This window comes from Scyliorhinus torazame, chromosome 1, assembly GCF_047496885.1.
Source record: "Scyliorhinus torazame isolate Kashiwa2021f chromosome 1, sScyTor2.1, whole genome shotgun sequence".
Taxonomy (NCBI): domain Eukaryota; kingdom Metazoa; phylum Chordata; class Chondrichthyes; order Carcharhiniformes; family Scyliorhinidae; genus Scyliorhinus; species Scyliorhinus torazame.
Genome location: NC_092707.1, coordinates 289342835 through 289367324, shown reverse-complemented (window position 1 = coordinate 289367324; position 24490 = coordinate 289342835). Strand labels below are relative to the sequence as shown.

The 24490-nt window shown below is 45.7% G+C and overlaps 1 protein-coding gene across 5 annotated transcripts in view; it reads left to right on the top strand.

Annotated features, from left to right (window-relative positions):
* ehbp1 (EH domain binding protein 1) overlaps window positions 1–24490 on the top strand; it is a 569586-nt gene that overhangs the window by 192166 nt on the left and 352930 nt on the right. For 4 of the 5 annotated variants that reach the window (XM_072507216.1, XM_072507208.1, XM_072507228.1 and 1 more), the window contains one exon: window positions 6278–6409. The exons of the other annotated variant lie outside the window; for it this stretch is intronic. In XM_072507216.1, the coding sequence (XP_072363317.1) occupies window positions 6278–6409 (132 nt within the window). The remainder of the gene's footprint in view (window positions 1–6277; window positions 6410–24490) is intronic. 5 annotated transcript variants of the gene reach the window in all.

Here is a 24490-nt window from a genome sequence, read left to right as displayed (position 1 = left end):
GTGATAGAGTGCTGCATGTGGGATTTTATTCTACATTGGTATAAATGGTATATCTTTAATTTGAAGTACACCATATTGTCATAATCAAAAAGTACAGTTTCTTGAACAACCTGTTTTTCTTTGTTATAGTTTGCATATCATGGATAGGTTAGCCAATTGCAATTATCACATTAATCAATTGGGATTGATTACAGGAAAACTTATCACTTTGACCTTTTCATATGAAATCATGTGATATTCTCCTACCAGCACTGTAAAATATTTATATATGTGCCAGGTTTTTTAAGTTTTGCATTGAATTGCCTTTTCATTTCAGGCAAGCGCATATGTTACCTTCAATGCCTCGCACTTGAGTGCGACTTTGCTGCATGTGCCCTGATTTCAAGAGACTAAGCACAAGGAGATTCTACAGCTGCCTTATGTCACATTTTCCTGCTGCTGAGAATTTTGCTGGTTTTTTTTGGGTTTTATCTCCCCCCTTCTTCATTTATTACTTCACCTTGGAGCTTTTTCAAAGTGTGCGGGGCTTAGCTGGCAACAAAAAATGTCTGACCTCTGAATTGGACTTCGCACAACAAATCTGTGATTGGGAATTCTCAATGATCATGAATATGATTCAGCATCCTAATATGTCACGTTTTATTGACTACTGAACCAGACTGAGATAAAGAAATAATTGCTACCATCAGGGTTGAAACATATGTGGTCCTTGGTGAAAACTAAGTGTGATCAAGCTCTAGGACTTGAAGCAAGTTTAAATAAAGGGAGAAAGAAATAGCATTTCCCTTTCCAAACCTTGCGCCCACGTTCACCCCCACTCCAAATAATTTGCTTAATCAGCGGAGTTACATATGGACTATCCCACATATTAGTTCCGGACTGAGCAGAAGTTTCAACCATATTGATGCAGATACTGACTGCAGACCGACTGTACTGAAAGGTCATTGACCTGAAAGGTAACTCTGTTTCTCTCCACACATGCTGTCTGACCTGCTGAGTTTTCTGCCATTTTTGTTCGTATGGGCTGCCATCAATTGATAATTCAGTTCCATATTCAAGTAACATTGGAAAAAACAAGTATGGAAATGGCATCATTACTGTTTGAGTCTTTGTTCCGTCAATAGATCAGTACATGCTTCTGATGGAAATAAAATTGTAAACCCGCTAAATTATGATGCAGGGCCTCAATAATGTAGTAATTAAAATATTGTGCTTAGATTTGTGCATGTATTTTCAAAAATATGTCAATGCCTTGTGTAGGGTCTTGAAGAGATCCATTAATATTAAACCACAATGTGAGTATTTCATGTTAAGAAAAGACTACCAGAAAAAACTGGATCTTTTATATTGGAATGGATGATTAAGAGGACATTTGATAGTTACTCAAAAGTATGAATGGTTTAGGCAAGATAAAACAGTGGAAAAAATGAATTGGTACTAATTGGAACGGTAAAATTTTCTAAAAGTATATTTATTTACGTTTTACATTTTGACTCCACCGTAAACCACAAGAATGATGCAGCACAGCAAGCAAAGAAAAAGGCTCATCAGACATGAATATATCGGGGGTGGGGGGGAGGGGGGGTGGGGTTGGAGAACAGGGCAGTATAACGAGCTCTATACAATCATTAGATATAACTTGATGCCTCGGGTGTGCACCAATATCTATCTCCATCAACTCCAGAGGCACCAGTGACACACTGCAACCTCTTATCCTCAGATACTAGACCCATTTGCATCCACACAGGAACCAATGATGGATTCTTCATATACACCCTTAAAAGAAGGAAACATACAACAAAACTACATGAGAACCCCAGATCTAAAAGGGTGTTACATAAATATCGTACAACACAGCATAACCCCAGTCTCAGACCCAGAATCATTCATGCATTTATACAGAGAGGACCAGCAGCAACATGTTTGGAATATAATCAGTGCTGTCAAACACCTCCCAAGAAAATTATAAAAGGAAGAAGAACTAGAACTACCAAGAGTGGTTTACAGGATAACACAGGATCAGGACCTCACCATGGGCACGCATCCATCACCCCATTGATGAAGAAGAGAACAAGCTGCTCATTCAAATAAGAAAGCGTCCCAATTATTAGGGGAGCAACAGGATATTAACCAAAGTACAGGGACTCTGCTCCACCCCAGGCCCCACTGCACAGAAGAAGCAAAACTCAGCCTCTCAAGGTTTCCCTAATAAGTGCTTTTGAGAAGAGACATCCCAAAATCCAGGGGGGCAACCACAGCACTGTACCTGACCTAGCCCAGCACATTCTGACACACCGGAATCATTACCCCAAGACCTCCAGCACACCCTAAGATCTACACCCCAGACAGTCAGTACCTCACCAGTCACACTCAGAGCAGTGATTCACTCCCATTAACATTAAAAAAGGTTATGCCAGGCACATCTGGGGAGACCCCATCACTGAAGAGAAGAAGAATCGCCATTTTACATAATCAACTCAATGTAGCTTTTGCTAGAATGGGTGACTCGTGCTCACACCTCGCACACCCAGAAAAGTCAGCAACAAATAATCAACAACATAATCATCCAAGGGAGTAAAGTCCAGGATTATTGAAGAACTGTAGGATAATAACAGCATCCTTGTTGTTCTGAAAGGCCAAAGCCTTGACAGGACCAGTGAACACTCTTCAAGATCCTGGCAGATTTACGAGGCCTCGGGTCAGTTGCCCCGCCCCCCCCCCCCCCCCCCCCCCCCCCCCCCCACACACACACTACTGGCCCTGTATTCTGTTTGTGATGCTCGTCGTGAGGGGTTGATGCTGACCAAGCCCCCCCCCCCCCACACCACCATCGTTGTTGGAACAGGAAAATGCATTCCCAAACTAGAAGACAGGAATTTTTTCAAAGGAAAATGGATAAATATTTGAATAAAATAAAGGACTGAGCAGTGAGACTAAAGTAGTTTGTCCTAACTGGCACAGGACACTATGAGCCAAGTGGCCCTTATTTGGTACTGATTTTATGAAATGCCACATTCTGTGCTAGTTTACTTAACTTTTCCATCATTACCCCAGATTGCCAGAATGTGCAGGGCTAGGTCAGGTGCAGTGCTGTGGTTGGTATCCTGTTGACAATCACCGTTGTCTTGTTCGCCCGGTTTTTCCAGTGTATTCCTTCAGAATAAAATCCAAAACATTCTCCTGGAGAAATAGGATATTCACAGGGTGAAGTTCAGTTGCGGCTGTTATATTGTGGCTGACCTGTCTCGTGCATTATTATTTCTCCCTTTGGATTAGAATTCATGATTAGGCAAGTTCTAGGCTGGCAGCTTCTGACAACATTACCAATCCGTTGCCATGCCAACTGGCTAAAATTAAGAACATAAGCAAGCCAGTCCGGCTCCAGATGTTCCAACTGGTGTGGCTAGAGACCGTCACTAAAGTATATTAGTAATGGTGATGGTCAATCTCACTAACTCCCTGCTGATTTTCAGAGTTCCTAAAACTGACAGATTAGGCTGATCTTGAAGAATCCAATGACCCTGATGCACTTTGGGTGATCCAAGACTATTTTGTTTCAGAAACCTTGCAAGCTCTGGTATTTTTTAATTGAATTAAATGATTGACTATTGATTGGACCAGATTAAAGCTTCAAAGTCTGTACTTTTGAGTTTGGCAGATGATTGAAAACTATAGTTGGTATATGGTCCTTGCTCACCTCAAGCTTGCATTGTTTCAAACCCATTTGGCTGGGAGAAAGGTTTCCTTCCTATCCTGTTCCTGAGGATCTTGCATTGACCAAGCATGGTGAGTTTCAATCCACTGGTGCTCAGTACATATTTATAACACAATGGGATAATATGCAGATGCTGAGGTTGTAGCAGTTTCTGGATTGGGATACACCAATGTTGTACTAAGTGTTTAACTTTGATTATGCTCAGAGGTATAGAATTCAAAATTAATGTACTTTCACAGCTCCGGGTTCAATTCCGGCCTCGGGTGACTGTCTGTGTGGAGTTTGCACTTTCACTCCGTGTCTGAGTGGGTTTTCTCCATGTGCTCCAGATTCTTCCCACAGTCCAAAGTGTGCTGGTTAGGTGGATTGGCCGTGCTAAATTGCCCCTTAATGTCCAAGAGGTTAGGTGGGGTTACTGAGTTACAGTGATAGGGTGGAGGCATGGACTTAAGTATAAATAAACATCTGGAACAGGATTGCAGATTTTGAGCATCGGTGGTATTTTGCTTTTGTTGAAGTTTTGAGAGTGTGCAGCCAGTGAAGATCTAACCTTCCAGTTTCTGATGCTGTTGGGCAGGTATAGGAGTGTCATACAAAGAGAAGTAACTACCATAGATTGAATAAACTGTGAACATAGACTGGAGTTTTGCTTGATTACCACTGGGGATTAGGGAGTAGTCTTCCAGAACTTTACCTCTGATGGGGTAGAATAGATTCTTTGAATATTCTAGGGACTATTTTGCACGCTTTCTAGAATAAGGAGCTTTGATGGCCAAATATTTACTCGTGGCATTCTTTCTTAATGCTTTGAGATCAGCTGGTTTTACACAGAAACCATTTGTTTAATTTATTCCACCAGCACATCGAATAACTTTGAAATATTACGATTCTTGTTATCTATGTTTATTAAAGGTGGAATGGTGCACAATATTTTCTCCTCAAAAGCTGATCTTTTATGATAATTTTCTCTGAAACTGTTGGGTCCTGTGGATTCCATGGTGTAGTGGGAATTACAGAAACCTATGCTTCGCTCTGATTTCTGCTAAGGGACTATTAGTTCTTGGCTTTGATTGTTGAGTTCCCCTGCTCTATATGGCACTCACCTCTGAAAATGATCTACTGTTTATATTGTGAATTATTAGTCAGAATAGTGTCAGAACTTCATAATACCAAAGATGTTATTGCATTTCTGTAGAATATTGATGTGATGGTGAAAATATGGATGTCTGTGACTTTATGGACAGATATCCGCTCTTCCCTATGGAAATGAGAAATCAAACTCACAAAGCCACTGCTTCTGTATTAGCTCAACACAATCCCCGGTCAAGATTTGCCACTTGGGCTTTTCTGCACAAGACAAACTTGCAGGATAACTGCATTGTATTGTCTTATTTTGACTTGAATTTTCGTGCTGAGGTAGCTGACATACTCAACCCACAATTTTTTTTTTGAGACTTTAATGCAACTCCAATGCGTCCACAAACCTCCATGACTTGTGGATTATAATGAATGAAGAAAAAAAGCAGTAGTTTTTCTTCAGTGGAGCAGATTTTCCACTGTGCATGCTAGCTTTCGTACCTTTCTGCTACTGATTATGAAATATTTTATTTGTCACGGTGCTGATTGTAATAGCTACCACAACTAAACTATGGCATTGTAAACAGGCATGTCTGGTGGTGAGAGAATTCAGAGTAGACACTCTGTGGTTCAGTTTGGTGCAGAAGGTCACATGGCCCTGATTCAAGAGCCTCATAAAGAGGAAGGTGCCTCTGATTCTAGGTTGACTAACTGATGTTGCTATAATATAGTTGTTCAATTTGAAAATGTTTGACTGAAGAACCAAAAGGATAAGTCATTTAATGATTTTAAAAAACTGACCTGATAATTTTCATATTAAGTTTGTGGTATTGTGATTGTGCAGGGTATGAATCATTTCTACCCAAGATACAAGTGTATCTCTTATTATACTGGTCCAGTATCTACAGAGTCTTAATTGAATGAATTACATTAAAATGTAATTGAAGATAAAAAGGTTAATGCTGGTATTTACAGTGAAATGTTTATTTATTGTACTGTTGAATTTATTTTCTGGAGAATTATCCCCATCATTTATCTTGCCATGTAACACATTCCTGCCTCCAAGACACAAGTCACTTGCTCCCAGATGCTTTGTCCATGCCAGCCCTTGAGCTATCAGTTAGACCACATACTAGAATCCTTGCCTTGCCTCTGCTCATCACCTACCTGCATAATGCAGCTTTTCATCATGTTGAAAAGCTGTGTGTGAGCGGAGTGCAAAACTGGAAACTCTCTCTCCTATTTTGTCACTGCTACAAAACTCAGTGTCACAGTTCCACCCATCTACTTAGTTAAATTAAAACATTTGTAGTGGATTCCATTTTGAATTAACTTGCATGAGACCAAATTATTATTTTTTAATTGATGCTTTACATTGATCTCTGTTCATCACAGTTTCACCCATAAGAATAGACTTTTTTTGTTTTGCCACCAGAAATCCACATGCAAAAATGGTGGAATGAAATTATATAATATCTTTTGCAGAACTTATAAATAAACTCAACTTTCTGGAAGAGGAGGAGGAACCCCCTATCACAAGACTCGACCCATTTAGTGGGCTCGAAACTCATGGATCAAATCCATTTGGAGACCTAGATGATGATGCTGATGGAGAAGGTAGAAGATTTTATTTCACTGTAGCATGTGCAGGAGAGCAAATATCTGAATAAAATAGTGCATTTTTTAAGTAAAGCTGTTTCTTGCTGCCACTTGAAATTTTTATTGTAAAACCCTGCTTTGGTGCCACACTGAAACTTGGCAGTCCCAATCAAAGGTTTATCATGTGTGTGAAAACTCAACGATGGACAGAAGATATGAATTCCATTTGATGATAAAATCAATGATATGACTCGTGCTGAACAGCAGTGCTCAGAAACAAAAAATAAATAGCATTAACTTTGTGCTTTTGGTAGTTTATTAAAAAAAACCTTCTGAATACCTCAAATTGTTTTACTTCGTGACCATAATATAATTAACTTCAAACCTTTGTGGTACCTCTGCCTTAATTATATGTACAGTGACAGTGATAGCTAGTGACATCGAAACAAACCTGTTGGACTTTAACCTGGTGTTGTAAGACTTCGTACTGTGCTCACCCCAGTCCAACGCCGGCATCTCCACATCTTAATTATATGTGATCTAAGACATAAGGCCACAAAAGTAGTAATGTTGGCTATTTAGCTCTGTTTATTGTTTCAGTAACGTTTTAGAGTCCATGCAATCATTCTCATCTCTCTTTTGACTGGGTAGCAATTTAATGTGACTTACTCCTATTTGAATTAGTAATTCAACTAACTCACTAGTTATCAAACCAAGTTTCTCTGCCATTTTCCCTCCTATCTCCTCCAAGCTCATCTTGTCCATGAAATTCACTTCTCACTCTCAAGTCTATTCCCACGGACCTTACAACACCTTTCTTGACATCCACACTAGCTGATACTGCAAATGGTGACTTCTCCATGGATACTGTCCCACTCCTTTTCAAATGTCGCCCCTCTTTAAAAACCCAACTTTCACCCCAATGTGCTTGCAAACTATTGACCCATCTCCAATCTCCCTTTCAACTCCAGTGTCCTTGAATTTGTTATCACCTCCGTAATCTGTGCCTATTTTTTCACTAATGTGTTTCCACCCCTACCATACCACTGAAACTATGCTTATTTGAAATCAGAAATGACATAGTCAGATAATCACTCCAGTGCACCAGATCCGTAAATCCTCAGAACCTCACTGCAGCCTTTGACATGGTTCACTACACCATCCTCTTCCATTAACTGTTATGACCAGGACAGGAGGAGTGTGCAGTTTCGACTGCACTACTTGTTGCTAACTTTTCGTTGGCACTTAATTTGGCTCTATTTAATCACGTTTGCTCAAGAGTCGCCAGGTATCTTTCGACACCGCCACAAGGCTCAGAACCGAATACTGATCAAAGACACGACACACCAGTTAGTAAGTAAGTTCAAAAGCAATGCTCATTTATTTACACACAGTCAAATCTACTCGTGCATAAACTCTACAAACTAAACTACCACTATTACTAAAGCCTATACTTAGCTTCGGGCGCCCACTCAGTCAGAGGAACAATGGCCGTTGCTCGGTTCTCAGGCTGCTGGGTTGAACTGTTTAACAGGGTAGCAACTAGGAGCGTCTATCTCGTAGCGTGCGTTGACTTGGAACTGACTTGGTTTGCTGTAGCTGCTCGGCTGGTCTCTCTCTTCGCTGAGAGCCAAAGCCAAAGGAGAAAGATGCTCCCTTGGGTGATACCTCTTATACTGCAAAGGGCTTCGCGCTCTTTTGGGCGGGCCTTGAACTTGGCCTCAACTAATTGGGTCTTTCCCAATCATCGGTATCGATTTTCCTCCAATAGAGGGGGGTCCCCTGATCGCTGGGCATGACCTGGTGACTGTCAGTCTGCTTTGTCTCAGCTTCTTCTGGCGCCAGGGAGTCTGTCCTAACATTGTGTATCTAAATGTTTCCCTTTTGTCCCCGGAGATGGCTCATTAGTATGTAAATCGTTTGGTAGTTTCTGTCCTGTCTGAGCGTTTAAGGTTCTAATCAACAGACAGAGCTTGCACCTGTTTGTTTCTTAGCATTGTCCAATATTCCCTGCAGTCTTTGCAAGTGTCCATTCTGTAATCAGGACGTGGCCATCCCAGATGGCCACACTCCCTCCTTGTGATCCTCAACGTGAAGCGTGAAGGATCACATTACCATCCTCTGATCCCCGGGGCACCCATGCTTAGGCTCTACACTGTCCTATCCTATGCAACACAATTTTACCTAACCATTTTAAATACATTCATTATCAAAAAATTCTACGGGCCACTATGACATTAATACATGCATTACAGAAAAATAAAAAACTGGAACTTCTAACTATTCTCAATAAACTATCCTCATTTAAACAATCCAAAAATACAAACAATCCAAAAGTAATCTATACATCTTAAACTGTACAAAATAGCAGCACACAAATTTCTCTGACCTGGCAGTCAGACACAGAGGTTTACATCTCTTCATTCCATAAAATACATTAAACAAAATGGATGCTCTTTAATCCGTCCCAATGGGTTCGGGGGCCTGGTGAAATCCGAAAATGCGGGACCTAAATCTGTATACCGGGGTGCGAGAGCGATATGCTCTGTTTCGCCATTTCCTGACTCTAAACGTTTGCATGACACTGCAAAGTATCGCCAGCACTAAGAATGCTTCGACTACATATGAGAGCGAGTACCAGGTGATAAACTTATCACACCAGGTCGGGGTATTGCTAGCTGTCGCTGAGCTAGTTACCTCGGGGTTCCTTGTATTACAGGGATGAGAGTCATTTACGGTTTGTGTGGTAGGGGTCAGGGGGTAGCGTCCGCGCGCAACTGAAGGGATCCCGCTAAGATCCACGTGAACACGAAGGCTGTCTTCATCTTTGTCGGACTTCTTTGTCTTCTTCTGTGGTTCCTGGGTTTCTGGAGTTCTGTGAACACAAGCATAATTTCTGTTATTACCTTGCTTAAGACCTCGTATGTCTGTCTGTCCTTTACTGCTAATTTCCCTTTATAATTGGTCACCATCTGTGACTCCCTCATTTATTTATTTTTTAAACCGAATATTTGGACAAGACATCTAAGAAAATACTGCCGTACTGCGAGCCGTCTCGCAGCCTGTGGAATTTACCATCCCAGTGTTTGAGGATGTAAATAGCATAGGGAAGCAACCTAAGGGTTGCCAAAACCAAACAAAAGAATTTTGAACGTAACGAGCCAAAATGGGGTGTGTATGGGCCGCGGCGGGTAAGATTTGGATGGAATCCCCGGGTAGGATGGTGATCAATGCCTTATGTGCTCTACCCGAGCGTAGCTGACCAGAGGGGGGTTCTTAGGCAGGGCGGGGACCCAATGCCGTTCCTCCACAGCCTGAGCAACCGGCAAGAACGGGTAGGAATGTGGTCGTCATGGGGGCTGCCTCTCGAATTAGGAAAGCAACTATGAGTCGCGTTCTGTCGACAGATTGGTTCCTCTGAACTATTGTTTGGGACAAACTTGTTCCATTAACAAGTTTCTGGGGACAAACTAGATCCTCTAACACCCATTGGCTGGCAAAGGGGGTGGTGACGTGTGGCCGTGAAAACACTTTCCGAGTTTACACACAACACTTAACGATAATGCTAACGAACAAACATTCAACAAACATGGTGCAGGTTCCACGAGAAAGGACACCGTATCTCTCCATCGGTTCCTTTTTTCTCCATAATCTGGACACCTCACTGCTCAATAGAACAGGGTCGCAAAGGGATTGGTTTGGTGGGAGTCAGACTCTAAGTCATCATCTTCTCCCAGCTGCCAAACTCTTGTCTGTAGTAACCGTGCTAAAGATGTTTGGGGTGCATTGGGGTCCATCTCATCATTCCGGATGAGCCTGAACGAATTGTCTCGGTGTCAGAATCGTGCGTCGAGGTTGGAGCTACTGTGCTTCAATCCGTAATCATCGGGCGGTGGGTCTGGGTCAGGGGCTTTGATATAAGTGATCTCAAATGGCTCGGTAGAATAATGCTCAGATTCACTGGGAGTGGGGCCTGGTGCAGGGGTGTAGTCGTAACGTGGTGTGCTGTGGCTGTCGTCAGCATGATGGCTATCACTGTCGCTGTCGGTTGAGGAAAGGGAGAGGCGGAGTCGTGCCTCTGGGTGCGGAGTTGAAGTCGTGCCTGAGGACGGGCTGGAGTGGTTGGGGGAGGGTAGGAATACGTCATCTGTGGGCGGGGTGTGCTCGTCTGCTGCTGCGAGCAGGATGTGGTGTGTGTGGTTATTCTGTGAGCCGTAAGCCTTGAGCTGGTTTATATGAAACCACGCAGACTTACCATTGGGATAGGTTATTTTGTATACTGAGGGGCTGACTTTGTCCGAAATGGAGTACGGTCCGGAAAATTTTGGGGAGAGGAATGAACCGGGGTTGTAAAGGGAAAGCATAACTTGCTGCCCTACTGTAAACTCAGTGGCGTGTACTGTTTTGTCGAAACAGGCCTTGCTCTGTTTCTTCCTGGTTCCAAGTCTCACTGCTGAGGCAAGTTGGGCTGCCTTTATGTTCTGTACTAGTTGTATGATAGCGTTTTCATGTGTGAGGGCTGTAACTGCGGGGCTGTCAAATCCAGTCCTAGTAAATACTCAGTGCCTTTCATGGGGGTGAGGGTGTGGGGGGTGTAACCTGTGGACGTGGATACCGTGTTTCTTAAAAACATCAAAGCAAATGGGAGTACTGAATCCCAGGTGCTATTATTTTGCTGTACCATTTTCCTGAGGGTGGCTTTCAATGTCCTATTCATTCGTTCTACAATACCACTTGACTGGGGGTGGTATGCGATATGGAACTTTTGTGTAATTCCTGAAATCGTGAGGACGTTTTTCATTACACGTCCGGTGAAATGTGAGCCTTGGTCGGACTCTATACTGCGTGGGAGGCCCCATCTTGTAAAGATGTGGTGTGTTAATATTTTAGCTGTCGTCTTGGCCGTATTAGTTCGTGATGGAAATGCTTCCACCCATTTTGTGAAGGTGTCTATGACCACCAACACATACTTGTAACCATTTCTGCACGGGGGTAGGGGTCCTATATAATCTATCTGGAAATTTGTCCAGGGTCCATTAACGGGGTGGGTATGGCTAAGTGGAGCCTTTTTCGCATATCTGTCCGGATTGTTCTGGGCACAGATTAAACAATTCTCTACGTAGTGTGTGACATCGGTTTTTAAATCAGGCCACCAGCAAAGTGGTCTGAGGTGGGCTAGGGTGGGTTCAATTCCTTGGTGTCCATGATTGTCATGGAACTGACAAATGATCTGGTTCCTGTCGTGGCTGGGAACTATATAAATGCCATCCTTTAAAATCACACCGTCGTGTGTGGTGATTGCATTTTTAAACTTGTCATACAGGGCTGGGAAGGTTCCCTTTAAAACTTCCCTGAGTTTCTCGTCCTCTTTCTGGGCCTTTGCTAAATCCTGAATGTTGGTCTGTTTTGTGAGGGCCACGAAGAATCCAGCACGAGTTTTAAGGATACAAAGTAATCACATTTATTTACAATAACATATATATATATATATATAACAGCAGCAGCAACTTCCCTTGCTGCACACTCCTTCCTGCTGGTTCCTAAACTGGCCAGCTTTATTTATACTAGGAGTTCACTAATGGTTTCTCCGCCCCCCTCATTAGGGGAAGCTCATACTCCCACAGGATTGTGGGATTGTCATTAGTCCCTGGCCAATGGTAAGTAGGCAGGTTATAACAGTCTGTGAGACCTGAACTGCGTGTACTGGGGTGCTTTCGGGGGGGGTTCCAAAAATAACCATGCCTGGAGCCTGCCTTCGCTAGGGCGTCTGCTTTAACATTACCGGGGGGGGGAAGAACAGTGATGACTGCAAACTTAATTATGCCGTATTTCCTATCCTTCGCTGTCTCTAAGATATGGCGGAGTAATGGGGCTGAGGGTAGGGGTTTACCGTCCGCGGAAACAAATCCTCTTGTTTCCCAGAGTGGTAGGAACTCTGTCAAACTATTGCACACATACAAGCTGTCTGAATAGATGTCTGCTGGGGTCGGGAACGGGTCTGGGTGGTCTACAATATATGCAATTGCTGCCAGCTCTGCTGCCTGCGAGCCTAAGTGTCCTGGCAACTTCAAGTAAATTTCATTTAGGGCGCGGCCCTGCGAGTCCTCTACATATATACCGCAACCGGTAATTCTCTCTCCATTTAACACTGGAGGAGCCATCCACATAAATCCTCAGGGTGCGCACGTGTCTGTGGGCTGGCGTCTCTGTGGTGTACTACCTGTTTTCCTGGGGGGTGTTTTGGGAATAAATGGACCTGTGTTCTGTTTAGTGGTGATGATCTCACATTTGTGAGGGGTGCCTGCATACTGCAGATTATCGGCAAGGAATGTGTGGGTTTTGGTTCTCTTTACCGTGATGTCCCGTCCCAGCAAAAGAAGGGTCCAACGGGCTGCGTGGATTTGGCTGACTGTGCCATCTTTAAGTCGGCCGTCTAACAATAGCTGTGTCGGTGTGTGTTCTGTGAGGATGGTGATGGGGTTGAGTCCTGTAATGTAGGCAAAGTATTGCACTGCCCAAAAAACTGCGAGCAGGTGCCTTTCACAGGCAGAAAATCCTTGCTCTACGGGGTCTAACATGGTTGTGGCGTTCCTGGAGGAGCACGGCCGAAAGGGTTCGGTCGGTGCTTGCTACCTCTATAGCGTACGGGGAATGTGCATCTGGGACCTGTAGTGCGGGGGCTGTGCTGAGTGCTCTTTTTAAAGCATCCACGGCAGCTGTATGCTGTGGAAGCCATTCCCAAGGTGCCTGCTTCCTGAGAAGTTCGGAAAGGGCGAAAGTGGCGAAACCGTCAATATGGTTTCGGCAGTAACCAACCAGTCCTAAAAATGAACGGAGGGCTGAGACATTGTGGGGAAGGGGCAATTTGACAATCGAGTCAATTCTCTTGTGCTCGATCTCGCGTTTACCATGAGTGATCACTGTTCCCAAGTAAATCACTTTTTCTTTCAGAATCTGGGCCTTCTTGGGGTTGACTTTACAACCAATTTCTTTTTGGTGTGCTAGGAGTTCGACGAGAAGCGAAATGTGCTCTCCCTTTGTGCCTGTCTGTAATAACAAGTCGTCTACATACTGGGTCAGACAATCAGGGCGGGAAAATTTTGCTAATCCATTTGCCAGCTGTCGGTGGAAAATGGAGGGGGAGTTGTGGACGCCTTGTGGAAGGCACGTCAATGTGTATTGTTGCCCTTGGAATGTAAAGGCGAATTTGTACTGGCACGCTTTAGCCAATGGAATGGACCAGAAGCCATTACTAATGTTCAAAACCGGAAAGAATTTTGACTGGAGTCCCTGTTTGAGCATGGTCTCGGGACTCGTCGCTACGGTGGGGGCTGCTGCTGGGGTTACTTTGTTCAGTTCCCGGTAATCAATGGTCAGTCGCCATGATCCATCCGGTCTCCTGACGGGCCAAATCGGTGCGTTGTTTGTGGAGGCTACTGACCTGAGTACACCTTGATCCAACAAACTCTCTATTACTTTGGAGATTTCTCCCTCTGCTTCCTGGGGAAATCCGTACTGCTTCTGGGGTTTAGGGTCGGGACCTGTAACGTTCACAAAGCCAGTCAAACTGCCACAGTCGTGCTTCTGCTGTGCAAATGCTGCTTTATGTTCCTGCAGGAATGCCCTAACCTGTTTGTCTGCAATAATGGCTCGAGGGTTGAACCAGAAGTCTCCTACTGAGCTAATCCTATTTACGTATTCTCCTACTGTGAGCGTGGCGGGGGCTCGTGCTGCCTTTGCCATTTTCCATACACACTTGTTCACTGGGTCGAAAGAAAGGTTATGGGAGCTCATGAAATTGATCCCAAGGATATTTTCTGCTGTCTGGGGCAGATCAACTAAAACTACTGGGTTGCGATGTTCCCTATCTTTGGCTGTGATGTGTCCCTGTTGTAAATGGCCTGTAAAGCCGCTGAGTGTAATGGTGTCGTGGGCCACGTGTTTCGCTGGAACATCGTGGAGGAATTGAGTGTGGTGCGGGACCCTCCTGTGTTCCAAAGAAATTCCACGGGTTGTCCCCGAACTTTGCCTGCTACTACTGGTCTACCGGACCTGTCCCAAAGGGTGTCGCAGACCCAAGTTGGGGAGCCCGAACACCGCCAGTCGGTGCCGTTCATGTCTGTACTCTCTGAACGGGCGCTAACGCTATGGATCGGCTTTGCCCTATTCTTGTTTAGGGTGCCTGGCTGTTGGTTTCTCTGCTGCTTCTGGGGCGCATTGCACTCTCGTGCAAAGTGTCCTAGCTGTCCACAATTATAACATTCCTGAGCTTTGGGCTGGGGTTGGCTGTTCCTGCCCTCATTTACCCATGCGGGGTTCTGGTGTGCCTCAACTGGGTTCATTTCTACGTGCTCTTCATCGGGTGTTATAAATGCGGTTTTGCCTGCAATTAATTGCTCCCAAGCGCGGGACAATCTCTTCAAAACCCATTTTTCATTGTGGGCCTCATCTGAGGGGTCATAATTTGCGCAAGCTTTTCGCCCTGCTTCTGTGGCGTGGGAGACTAGAATTCGGGTCCATTTGGCCATATATTCTGGGGACAAATGGGCATGGGCTAACTCTCCAAAAACTGCGGTAAAGTGAATCCACAAAAGTTCAGCAAACACTGTGGGGTGCTCTGTCTTCTTTTGCCTGCACTTATTTAGGCCTTCTACGGGGTCTCCTCTGTTAAAGCCAATCGCATCAAGGATCGCTGTGTGCATCTCTTGGAGTATGCCTCCTCCTACATTCTGTGGGTCGGGAAGGGCTGCTACGACTGAAGAGTCGAGGCTTAAAACTGTGAGCTTCACTTGCTCCTTTTCGTCCAGGCCGTACATGGTTGCCTGTTGTCCGACTTTCGCGAAAAATTGGTGGGGGTCGGATGTGGGAAGGAACGGTGTAATTTTTCCACACGCGTCCCGTAATTGGGTCACGGTTAACAGGGTTGTGTAAAGGAAGTCTGCTTCTCCTTCTCCTGCGGCCCTGCGGTGTGTGGTCACAGGATTCATGGGGGTGTGTTCTGCTTGTTCGGTTGGGGGTTGGGGCGCTTTCCTTTTCTGGGGTTTTTCCTGCGTACATGTCCCATGTACGTACCTATGGGCAGTCTCGTTCAATTCCTGCCAATCGGGGCCGTTTTCTTGATCTAATTGGGGTCCGAATGTACTCTGAAAGCCATTTTGCACGGACAGCAGAGATTGCAATTCTGCAATTTGCTTCCGGCACTTTGCATGGTCTACGGAGCCTTTGATCCGTTGTGGAAGTATGGAGTGCTCGTAGGGCTGCTTTTAAATCATTGCACTGCTTCTGCAATTTCTCAACTTGCTGTTCTGTTTCTTGTCTTACCAAGACCGCACGTTGCGTGTCCTGGTAGGCCTTATCGTATTGTGTCTGAAAGCTAAGCTGTTCAAATGCGCGAGACAAGACTGATGTGCCCACTTGGCATCATCCACCTCTCTGTCCCTTGCTGCTAACTGCTCTTTCAGATCTCGATTCTCCTTCTCTACCTCACTCACGTCTACTTCACTGGTTCTGTCTCTCTCTATCTCTCTACGGAGCGTCCTAACGACCTCCTCTGTGCCTCGCAATTGTGCCAAACAGCACACGATTGCCATCGGCTTGCGAGCTTTTCCCAAGCTGCTCTTGTGGATCTCTGACAGGTTCTCCCACCAGGTATCTCCTATACTCCCGGGTCCTGTTTCCTCATTATCACAGAATTGACTCCAAAGGGGCCATCCTTTCCTTTTGAGATATTTCCTGATCTCTTCTCCCCAAACGGGACACTGTCCTACTCTACTGGTCGCTGCGACCTCGAATTCCTGGGGGGTTCACAAGGCGTTCCATTGCCTTCATTGCCATTCTCTCTACTAGGATCTCTAATGAATTTGGAACGGGGGGTGATAAAGCGGTGATCTACACACGGGTACGGCCTACGCTAATTTCCGGCCTACAAAACTCCCGGCAGTTTTTTGCAACAAAATCTCTCAGGTTTACCTTATATCCCTGTTAGTACGCATGCATTAACACACTTCCGAATCTCAGAGGCTTGACCAGTACTGTTTTGACGCTTGTGGTTTTCCTTTCTGTTCCCAATTGGATTCTCAATTCAAATTCTGGGTTCTCTCGGAGTGGTTAGGCCACTTCTAAATCGAGTCCCGTCAGATGTCGCCAGTAAATGTTGCTAACTTTTGGTTGGCTCTTAATTTGGCTCTGTTTAATCACGTTTGCTCAAGAGTCGCCAGGTATCTTTCGGCACCGCCACAAGGCTCAGAACCGAATACTGATCAAAGACACGACACACCAGTTAGTAAGTAAGTTCAAAAGCAATGCTCATTTATTTACACACAGTCAAATCTACTCGTGCATAAACTCTACAAACTAAACTACCACTATTACTAAAGCCTATACTTAGCTTCGGGCGCCCACTCAGTCAGAGGAACAATGGCCGTTGCTCGGTTCTCAGGCTGCTGGGTTGAGCTGTTTAACAGGGTAGCAACTAGGAGCGTCTATCTCGTAGCGTGCGTTGACTTGGAACTGACTTGGTCTGGCGTAGCTGCTAGGCTGGTCTCTCTCTTCGCTGAGAGCCAAAGCCAAAGGAGAAAGATGCTCCCTTGGGTGATACCTCTTATACTGCAAAGGGCTTCGCGCTCTTTTGGGCGGGCCTTGAACTTGGCCTCAACTAATTGGGTCTTTCCCAATCATCGGTATCGATTTTCCTCCAATAGAGGGGGGTCCCCTGAATGTTGGGCGTGTCCTGGTGACTGTCAGTCTGCTTTGTCTCAGCTTCTTCTGGTGCCAGGGAGTCTGTCCTAACATTGTGTATCTAAATGTTTCCCTTTTGTCCCCGGAGATGGCTCATTAGTATGTAAATCGTTTGGTAGTTTCTGTCCTGTCTGAGCGTTTAAGGTTCTAATCAACAGACAGAGCTTGCACCTGTTTGTTTCTTAGCATTGTCCAATATTCCCTGCAGTCTTTGCAAGTGTCCATTTTGTAATTGGGACGTGGCCATCCCAGATGGCTACACTACTCCACAGGTTGCACCATAAGTGTAAATGTTTAATTCACTTACCAAATAGCCAATTGTTTACTTTTGCTATTGAGAAACTTAGAATAAAACAGATTTTAACTAAGCTTCTTCAATAAACTTCATGTTTAATTTATTATGAAACAAAACTCTTAGCAAGTTGCAAGTACTGGTTAGCATGCAATTTGTAATCTGGAAGTAAAACTATATAACCCTTTAAATCCTAATACACACACACCCAAATGCACACAAAGGACAAAACAAATAAGGTTTCTGCAGAGGTTGGCCTTTTATAGAATGAAACACCTTCTGACCAATAGAAAAATTGTATGAAAAAAGATGAAATTCAAAGGGTTTTGAAGTTGTCGACCTGGTGTTCCCACATGCGGAGATGGATCTCTGGCCACAGTAGTTGTCTGGAAGTTATTTTCAAAGGAGCTTTGGTGTCAAGGAGAACAGAGCGGGATCAATGTCCTTGGGATCTCTCTCGTTTCAGCTTGTCAAGTTTCTAAAAAAAGATGAGTTGCACTTGGCTGAGGATCTTTAGATACTGATAACTGCACTGAAATTCAAGCAAGGCAGGGAGAGAGCGAGCTGGGAAACCTTGTCCTTTCAGATTATTCCCAAAACTGGGCCCAAAACACAAGTTCAAAACAGAAACTCCCCTCCGTCAGGTGGCTTCCAGTAAATTACTAGGGTCTCTTCCTCTGAAAGAGTAGTTTTTTACTCCAGCAATTAAAGTTCAAGTAAACCAATCTTACCACCTCCGATGCCTTGCTGGCCATTCAACTGAAGTCATGTGGCTTCTTGTAAAAGGCAGCATACTTGTAGTCCAAAATCAACTTGTAACCTTTTTAAAAACAAAATAGGTCCGTTTCCACTAAAGTGTCCAAATAATTCAATGTCCTTCCATTACAAAAAAATATTGTTATTTGAGATATGTATTCATAACACAACTCACATTTGTCCAATTGAGGTAAACCGTCACCTGCTTCCGATCCTACCTATATAGCTGTACCCAGATAATCACCTGCAATAGATTATCTTCCTGTCCCTTTACTGTTACATCTGTAATCTCTTAGAATCTTTCAATGGGTCCTGCCTTTCTCATCTACATGCAATTGTTCGGTGATCTAATTGGAAGACATGATGTCAGCTTCAAAATGCACCCTGACAACACTGAACTCCACACCAGCATCAGCACCTCTCTCGACCCGTCATTGTGCTTCTGTCAATGGAACATAATCCTCTTGATGCTTTCTCACCCAGCACCGCTACCCCCGATCCCCCTACCTTCTGTCACCACACCCTAAGTTCACCTCCCCTTAAATACCAGGCTTAGGACCTCCCTCCGTTGCTCTCACTACTCTCTCTGTCTTGATCAGGTACTGACTTCCTGTACTCAATTCCATTCCTCCCAATCCTATTGGACACTATTGCGTCCCTAGTTCTCTCAAACACTACTGCGATAAAGTAGAATATTTTTGTCGCCTGTCCCTCTGTGCTCTAAATTTAGGATTACCAAACCTCCAAATAATTACAATCTTTAGTCTCACAAGTAGGCTTACATTAACACTGCAATGAAGTTACTGTGAAAATCTCTTGGTCGCCACACCGGCACCTGTTCGGGTACACAGAGAGAATTCAGAATGCCCAATTCACCTAACAGCACGTCTTTCAGGACTTGTGGGAGGAAACTGGAGCACCCGGAGGAAACCCACGCAGACACGGGGAGAACATGCAGACTCCGTACAGACAGTGACCCAAGCTGGAATCGAACCCGGGAACCTGGGGCTGTGAAGCAACAGTGCTAACCACCGTGCTGCCAAATTTGCAGGCAGTCCAGAATTGACTATTAATCTCCTGGCACTGGTGACTTTCCTGTTAACCCATGGGGAAAGTACTTTGGAAGCACAGTTAATGCCTGAGTTTTTAATCCTACCCTGTACCAACTTCAGGTTTTTTTAAACTTGATTCTTTCATGGGATGTGGGTGCTGCTGGTTGTTGTCCATCCCTTATTGCCCTTAAACGAAGTGGTTTGCTAGATTATTTCAGAGGACTGTTAAGAGTGTATCACATTGCTGTCGGTCTGGAGTTGCATGTAGGCCAAACCAGGTAAGGATGGTTGATTTTGGGTCTTCCGGTCACTGTGATGTGCAGTCGTACATCAGGTGGCTCTCCTGCACAATACAATCAAATAGGCACTTATAGTCGAATTTAGCCCGAACATTCGAACTTATTTCACCCACAATTATGAAAGGGTGAGAATAGGTACAACATGCCAACGAATGAGAGCGCGAGAGGCTGCAGAGAAGGCAGGAGTGGAGGAAAGGACCAAGAGCAGCGGGTGAGTGAGTTGTCTGCCCCACGAGGCGAGGGGTCCCTGGCCACCCCAGAGAGAGGGAAACTGACGACCTGAACAACCCCCCGCTCCCCCCACCAACCGTCTGGAGATGGATGGAAGACATTCATGACGAAGGAACAAACGGCAATGAGAGGCAATATAAGTGGAGATCCAGATGGCAGAGGCGCTGGTCACCATGAAGACGGTGATAGACAGAATGGGGAAGAAACTGGAAGCTCGGAAGACCATTCTGGAGCTGGAAAAGGCGTTGACAGACCAGAGCGACAGGATTGTTGTTCTGGAGGCCGAAATAAAAAGGTTGGTGGCAACCCAGGCAACCTGATCGTGGGCCTGCCAGAGGGGATTGAGGGCAGGGACCCGACGGACTATGTGGCCCAGATGCTGGGCAACCTAGTCGGGAGGGACAGCTTTCCCAAGCTGAGGTCGACAGATCACTCTGACCGAAGCCCAAGGCAGTGGGGGTCAGTCCTGGCAAAATGCAGGGCCGAGTTCAACCAGGTGAAATCAGCCCTGTCCAAAAGTGGAGTGAAATTTGGAATGCTATTCCTCGCCAGGCTCTGGGTCACGTTCCAACCCAAAGAACGTTATTTGAACACACTGCAGAGTTGGATGAGTTCGTACAGATGAACGGCCTGGACAAGGGATTGACAAGGTAGCGTCGCGGATGAAGCTAAGGAGGAAAGAGAAAAGAACTGTGATGGACTTGTACTATGTTTGCGGGGGACAGTACTGCCTCACTTTGAACAGAAATATCAGACGATGGGGAAGGGTGAGGGCAGCAGAACGCAGGAGAGGGTGAAGAGGAGACAGAGTGTTGCTCGTTTTAGCCTTCGTTTAATTGCTCTTGTTCTATCCCCTTTGCTCTTGAGTCTCCAGGTATCTTTCTGATACCGCCACGTGTTTCAAGTCCGAGTAATGATCAATAATCCAACACACTGCTTAGTAAGAGTTAAATCAACGCACATTTATTATATACAGTAATCAATACTTATACATTAATTCTACTTCTAAGCTACTTCCTACAACTAATAGGCCAATACTTAACTTTGGAAATGGCCCACCAGGTCAGGGAAACAAACGGCCTTTTGTATGGGTTCTGAGCCTGCGGGATTCAAAGCGGGTACAGGTCGATAGTCAAAAGTGCCTATCTTGTAGCGAGCGTCGGAGTAAAACTTACGGTTCTCGCGGCTGTTGTAGAAGGTCAGCAGAAGGGTCTCGAAGGGTGCGGAGAGGAGAAGAAGGGTCGATTTGAACTTGGCCCCTATTCTTATAGTCCCCAGGGGCTTCCCGTCTCTCGGGGCTGACCTTGTACCTGGTTTCAAGTGATTGGACTTGGTCCCAATCACTTGGTTCGATATTCTCCAATGCTGGAGCGATTCCTTGATCGATGGGCGGTTTCGAGGTGGTCATTCACCTCTCTTTGTGTAAGCTCCTGCTGGCGCCGAAAAGTCTGGGTTGGCTTTGTGTGTCTAATTTGTAGCATATTGTTCCCGGGGATTGCTAATTTATATGCAGATGGCTGGTGTGTTGTTATGTTGATGGCTGCAGGTATCGATTCTGTCTGGCCTCCCCAGAGGCGAATACACAGTTTTGCCTGCAGCTGCCTGTTTAAGTTCTGTTGGCTGATTTTCCCATCAGCCTCTTCCGTTCGCCTTTTTAAATCGGGGTTTGGCCATTCTAATCGGGAGTTAGCCATTTTACATGGCTACAGAGGGAACAGCTATCTAGCGGGCATAGGAAAGGGGTAAGATCATCCCCGGGAGGAGTCACCAAACTAGCAGGGAAAGCTAGCACTAGGAAGCATGAAAGCAAGGTGGTACGGCGCACCTCCCGGCAAGGATGAAGCATCTGACGGGGGCGATTGGGGGGACCACAGGGGCACGGATGGAGAGTGGAAGGGGGACACCGGGGGGGGGGAGAGGGTTGCCGGGGGGGGGGGGGGGGGGAGAGAAGGTAGTGGGGGGGGAAGGGAAATACAATGGTAAGAAAGGGATGGGTTTCAGATTGGCTCAAGCAGATATGGCGCAGGTTGAGGGAACAGCCACTTCGGAGGGTCCCTAAACAAAGGGAAACCCCGGCGTGCAGGGAGGCACCCACATGACGTACACACAGTTGGCGGCCATGTTGGGTGGTCCCTGGACAAGGGGAAACCTCGGAGCGCAAGGAGCTTGGCCTCATGGTGAGAACGGTGACTGTCGTGTTAGGTACACTGGATGCAGATTAGATCCGAAAGATACTCCAAACCTTGAAGTTAGTTCAATCAGGTTTATTGAACTAATAGCACAGTTAGCACAGTTCTCTGTGAGTTCGACTCTCTGCTAACTTAAAGTGTGGTTACTCTGTCTGACTGAACCAGACTAGCTCTTAGCCACGTGGTGGAGGTGTGAGATTGTAACAACACCCTTGACTGGCTCTCTAGATGTTCATAAGTGGAAAGAGGCGGAGTGTCAGTGCCTCGTGTCTTTGAGAGTCAGATCCCACCCCTGATTGTACTGCCTGCTCATTGGTCATGTCCTGTTCTCTGTGTCCATTAGCTGCTTGTCTGTATATCACTGTTTGTGTGCCTGCATATCGTGACATCTCCCCTTTTTTTTAATGTTTGGATGACATATGTGAGTGTATTGACAAGAATAGGCCAATATTAACATATATACATGCAGTGGATGTGAACATATGTACATGTGAAAACTGCTGTCTAATGCGAGAACACAAAATATAGCAAACAGAACAAATGTTCATAAATCCAGTCTCTTTGGCTTGCGTCTGATCCTGGTCGACCGCCGGAGAGGTGGTGGTGGGGACGACAGCACCTTGATGGGCGGGATTGAAGCCTGACTGGTGGCTTCCTGAGTTGAGGTATCAGGAGGTGGCAAAACAACAGAAGGAAACGGAGAAGAGTGTGGTTGCGGGCAGGCCCGTCTGTTTCGTCGCACAATAGAACCATCAGCCAGACGCACAACATACGAGCGGGGGGCAACCTGTCGAACAACGACAGCTGGAGCTGACCAGCCTCCATCAGGGATCTTGACCGAACAGTGTCTGACGAGAATAATACGGGCAAATCGGTGGCATGACAGCTGCACATGTGACTCAACCTGTGACTCAATTTGCCGGCTGACGTTCGGTGGTTCACTAGGCACGGTGATGGAGCAGGACAGTGTATCGGCAATGATTAGCTCCTTGCCAGGCGTGTAGACCAGGTCAAAGTTGTACCTTCTGAGTTTCAGGAGGATGCGCTGCAACCGAGGCATCATGTCATTAAGGTCCTTGTGGATAATATGGACCAGGGGCCTGTGATCCGTCTCGACTGTGAATGTTGGCAGGCCGTAGACATAGTCGTGGGACTTGGTCATGTCCTGTTCTCTGTGTCCATTAGCTGCTTATCTGTATATCTGGGTGTGGGTGTGTGTCGGTGTGGGCTAGGGTCAGGGTTCACCGCGTGGATGTAACCCCTGTACGATGCCCCGAAGGTGAACGTTCGGACCATGGCACTGTGAAACAATAGTGCTAACCACTGTGCTAAATTTGAATCCCTGCCGATCGCCCTATGAGACTCGAGAGGCTGAAAGGCTATCCTAAGAGGAAGCAGATAGCACAGAGTCTCACAATATGTGGATGTCCTGCTGCTCTACAGCTCGGACCCGCAGAATGGCTTGAAAGAAATCATGAAGCTCCTGGACGAGTTTGGGGCCTTCTCGGGCTACAAACTCAACCTGGGCAAAAGTGAGGTATTCCCGGTGAACCCAAATGGGGAAGGGACAGAGCTGGAGGGCCTTACCATTTAAACTAGTCCAAAACAAATTCCGCTACTTGGGGATTCAGATAGCCCATGACTGGAGATGGGTCCACAAGTGGAACCTGACCAGCCTGGCAGAGGAAGTTAAAAAGAACCTACAGAGATGGGATTCACTCCCGCTTTCACTGGCAGGGAGGGTGCAGATGATCAAGATGAGCGTACTGCCAAGGTTCCTCTTCCTGTGTAGATGCATATCGATTTTCATCCCCAAGGCCTTTTTCCAAAGAATAGATAAAATGATTATGGCGTTTGTTTTGAGGGGGTGTGGGGGAGCGGAGAGAGAGAGAAGAATCCAAGAATCCCCAAGACAACGCTGTCGAGGAGAAGAAGCATGGGCGGCCTGGCCCTTCCAAACGTGCAATACTACCACAGGGTAGTCATAACCGAGAGGGTGAGGGCATAGAACATAGAACATTACAGCGCAGTACAGGCCCTTCAGCCCTCGATGTTGCGCCGACCTGTGAAACCACTCTAAAGCCCATTTACACTATTCCCTTATCGTCCATATGTCTATCCAATGACCATTTGAATACCCTTAGTGTTGGCGAGTCCACTACTGTTGCAGGCAGGGCATTCCACGCCCTTACTACTCTCTGAGTAAAGAACCTACCTCTGACATCTGTCTTATATCTATCTCCCCTCAATTTAAAGCTCTCTCCTCGTGCTAGACATCACCATCTGAGGAAAAAGGCTCTCACTGTCCACCCTATCCAATCCTCTGATCATCTTGTATGCTTCAATTAAGTCACCTCTTAACCTTCTCTCTAACGAAAACAGCCTCAAGTCCCTCAGCCTTTCCTCATCAGATCTTCCCTCCATACCAGGCAACATCCTGGTAAATCTCCTCTGCACCCTTTCCAATGCTTCCACATCCTTCCTATAATGCGGTGACCAGAATTGCACGCAATACTCTAAATGCAGCCGCACCAGAATTTTGT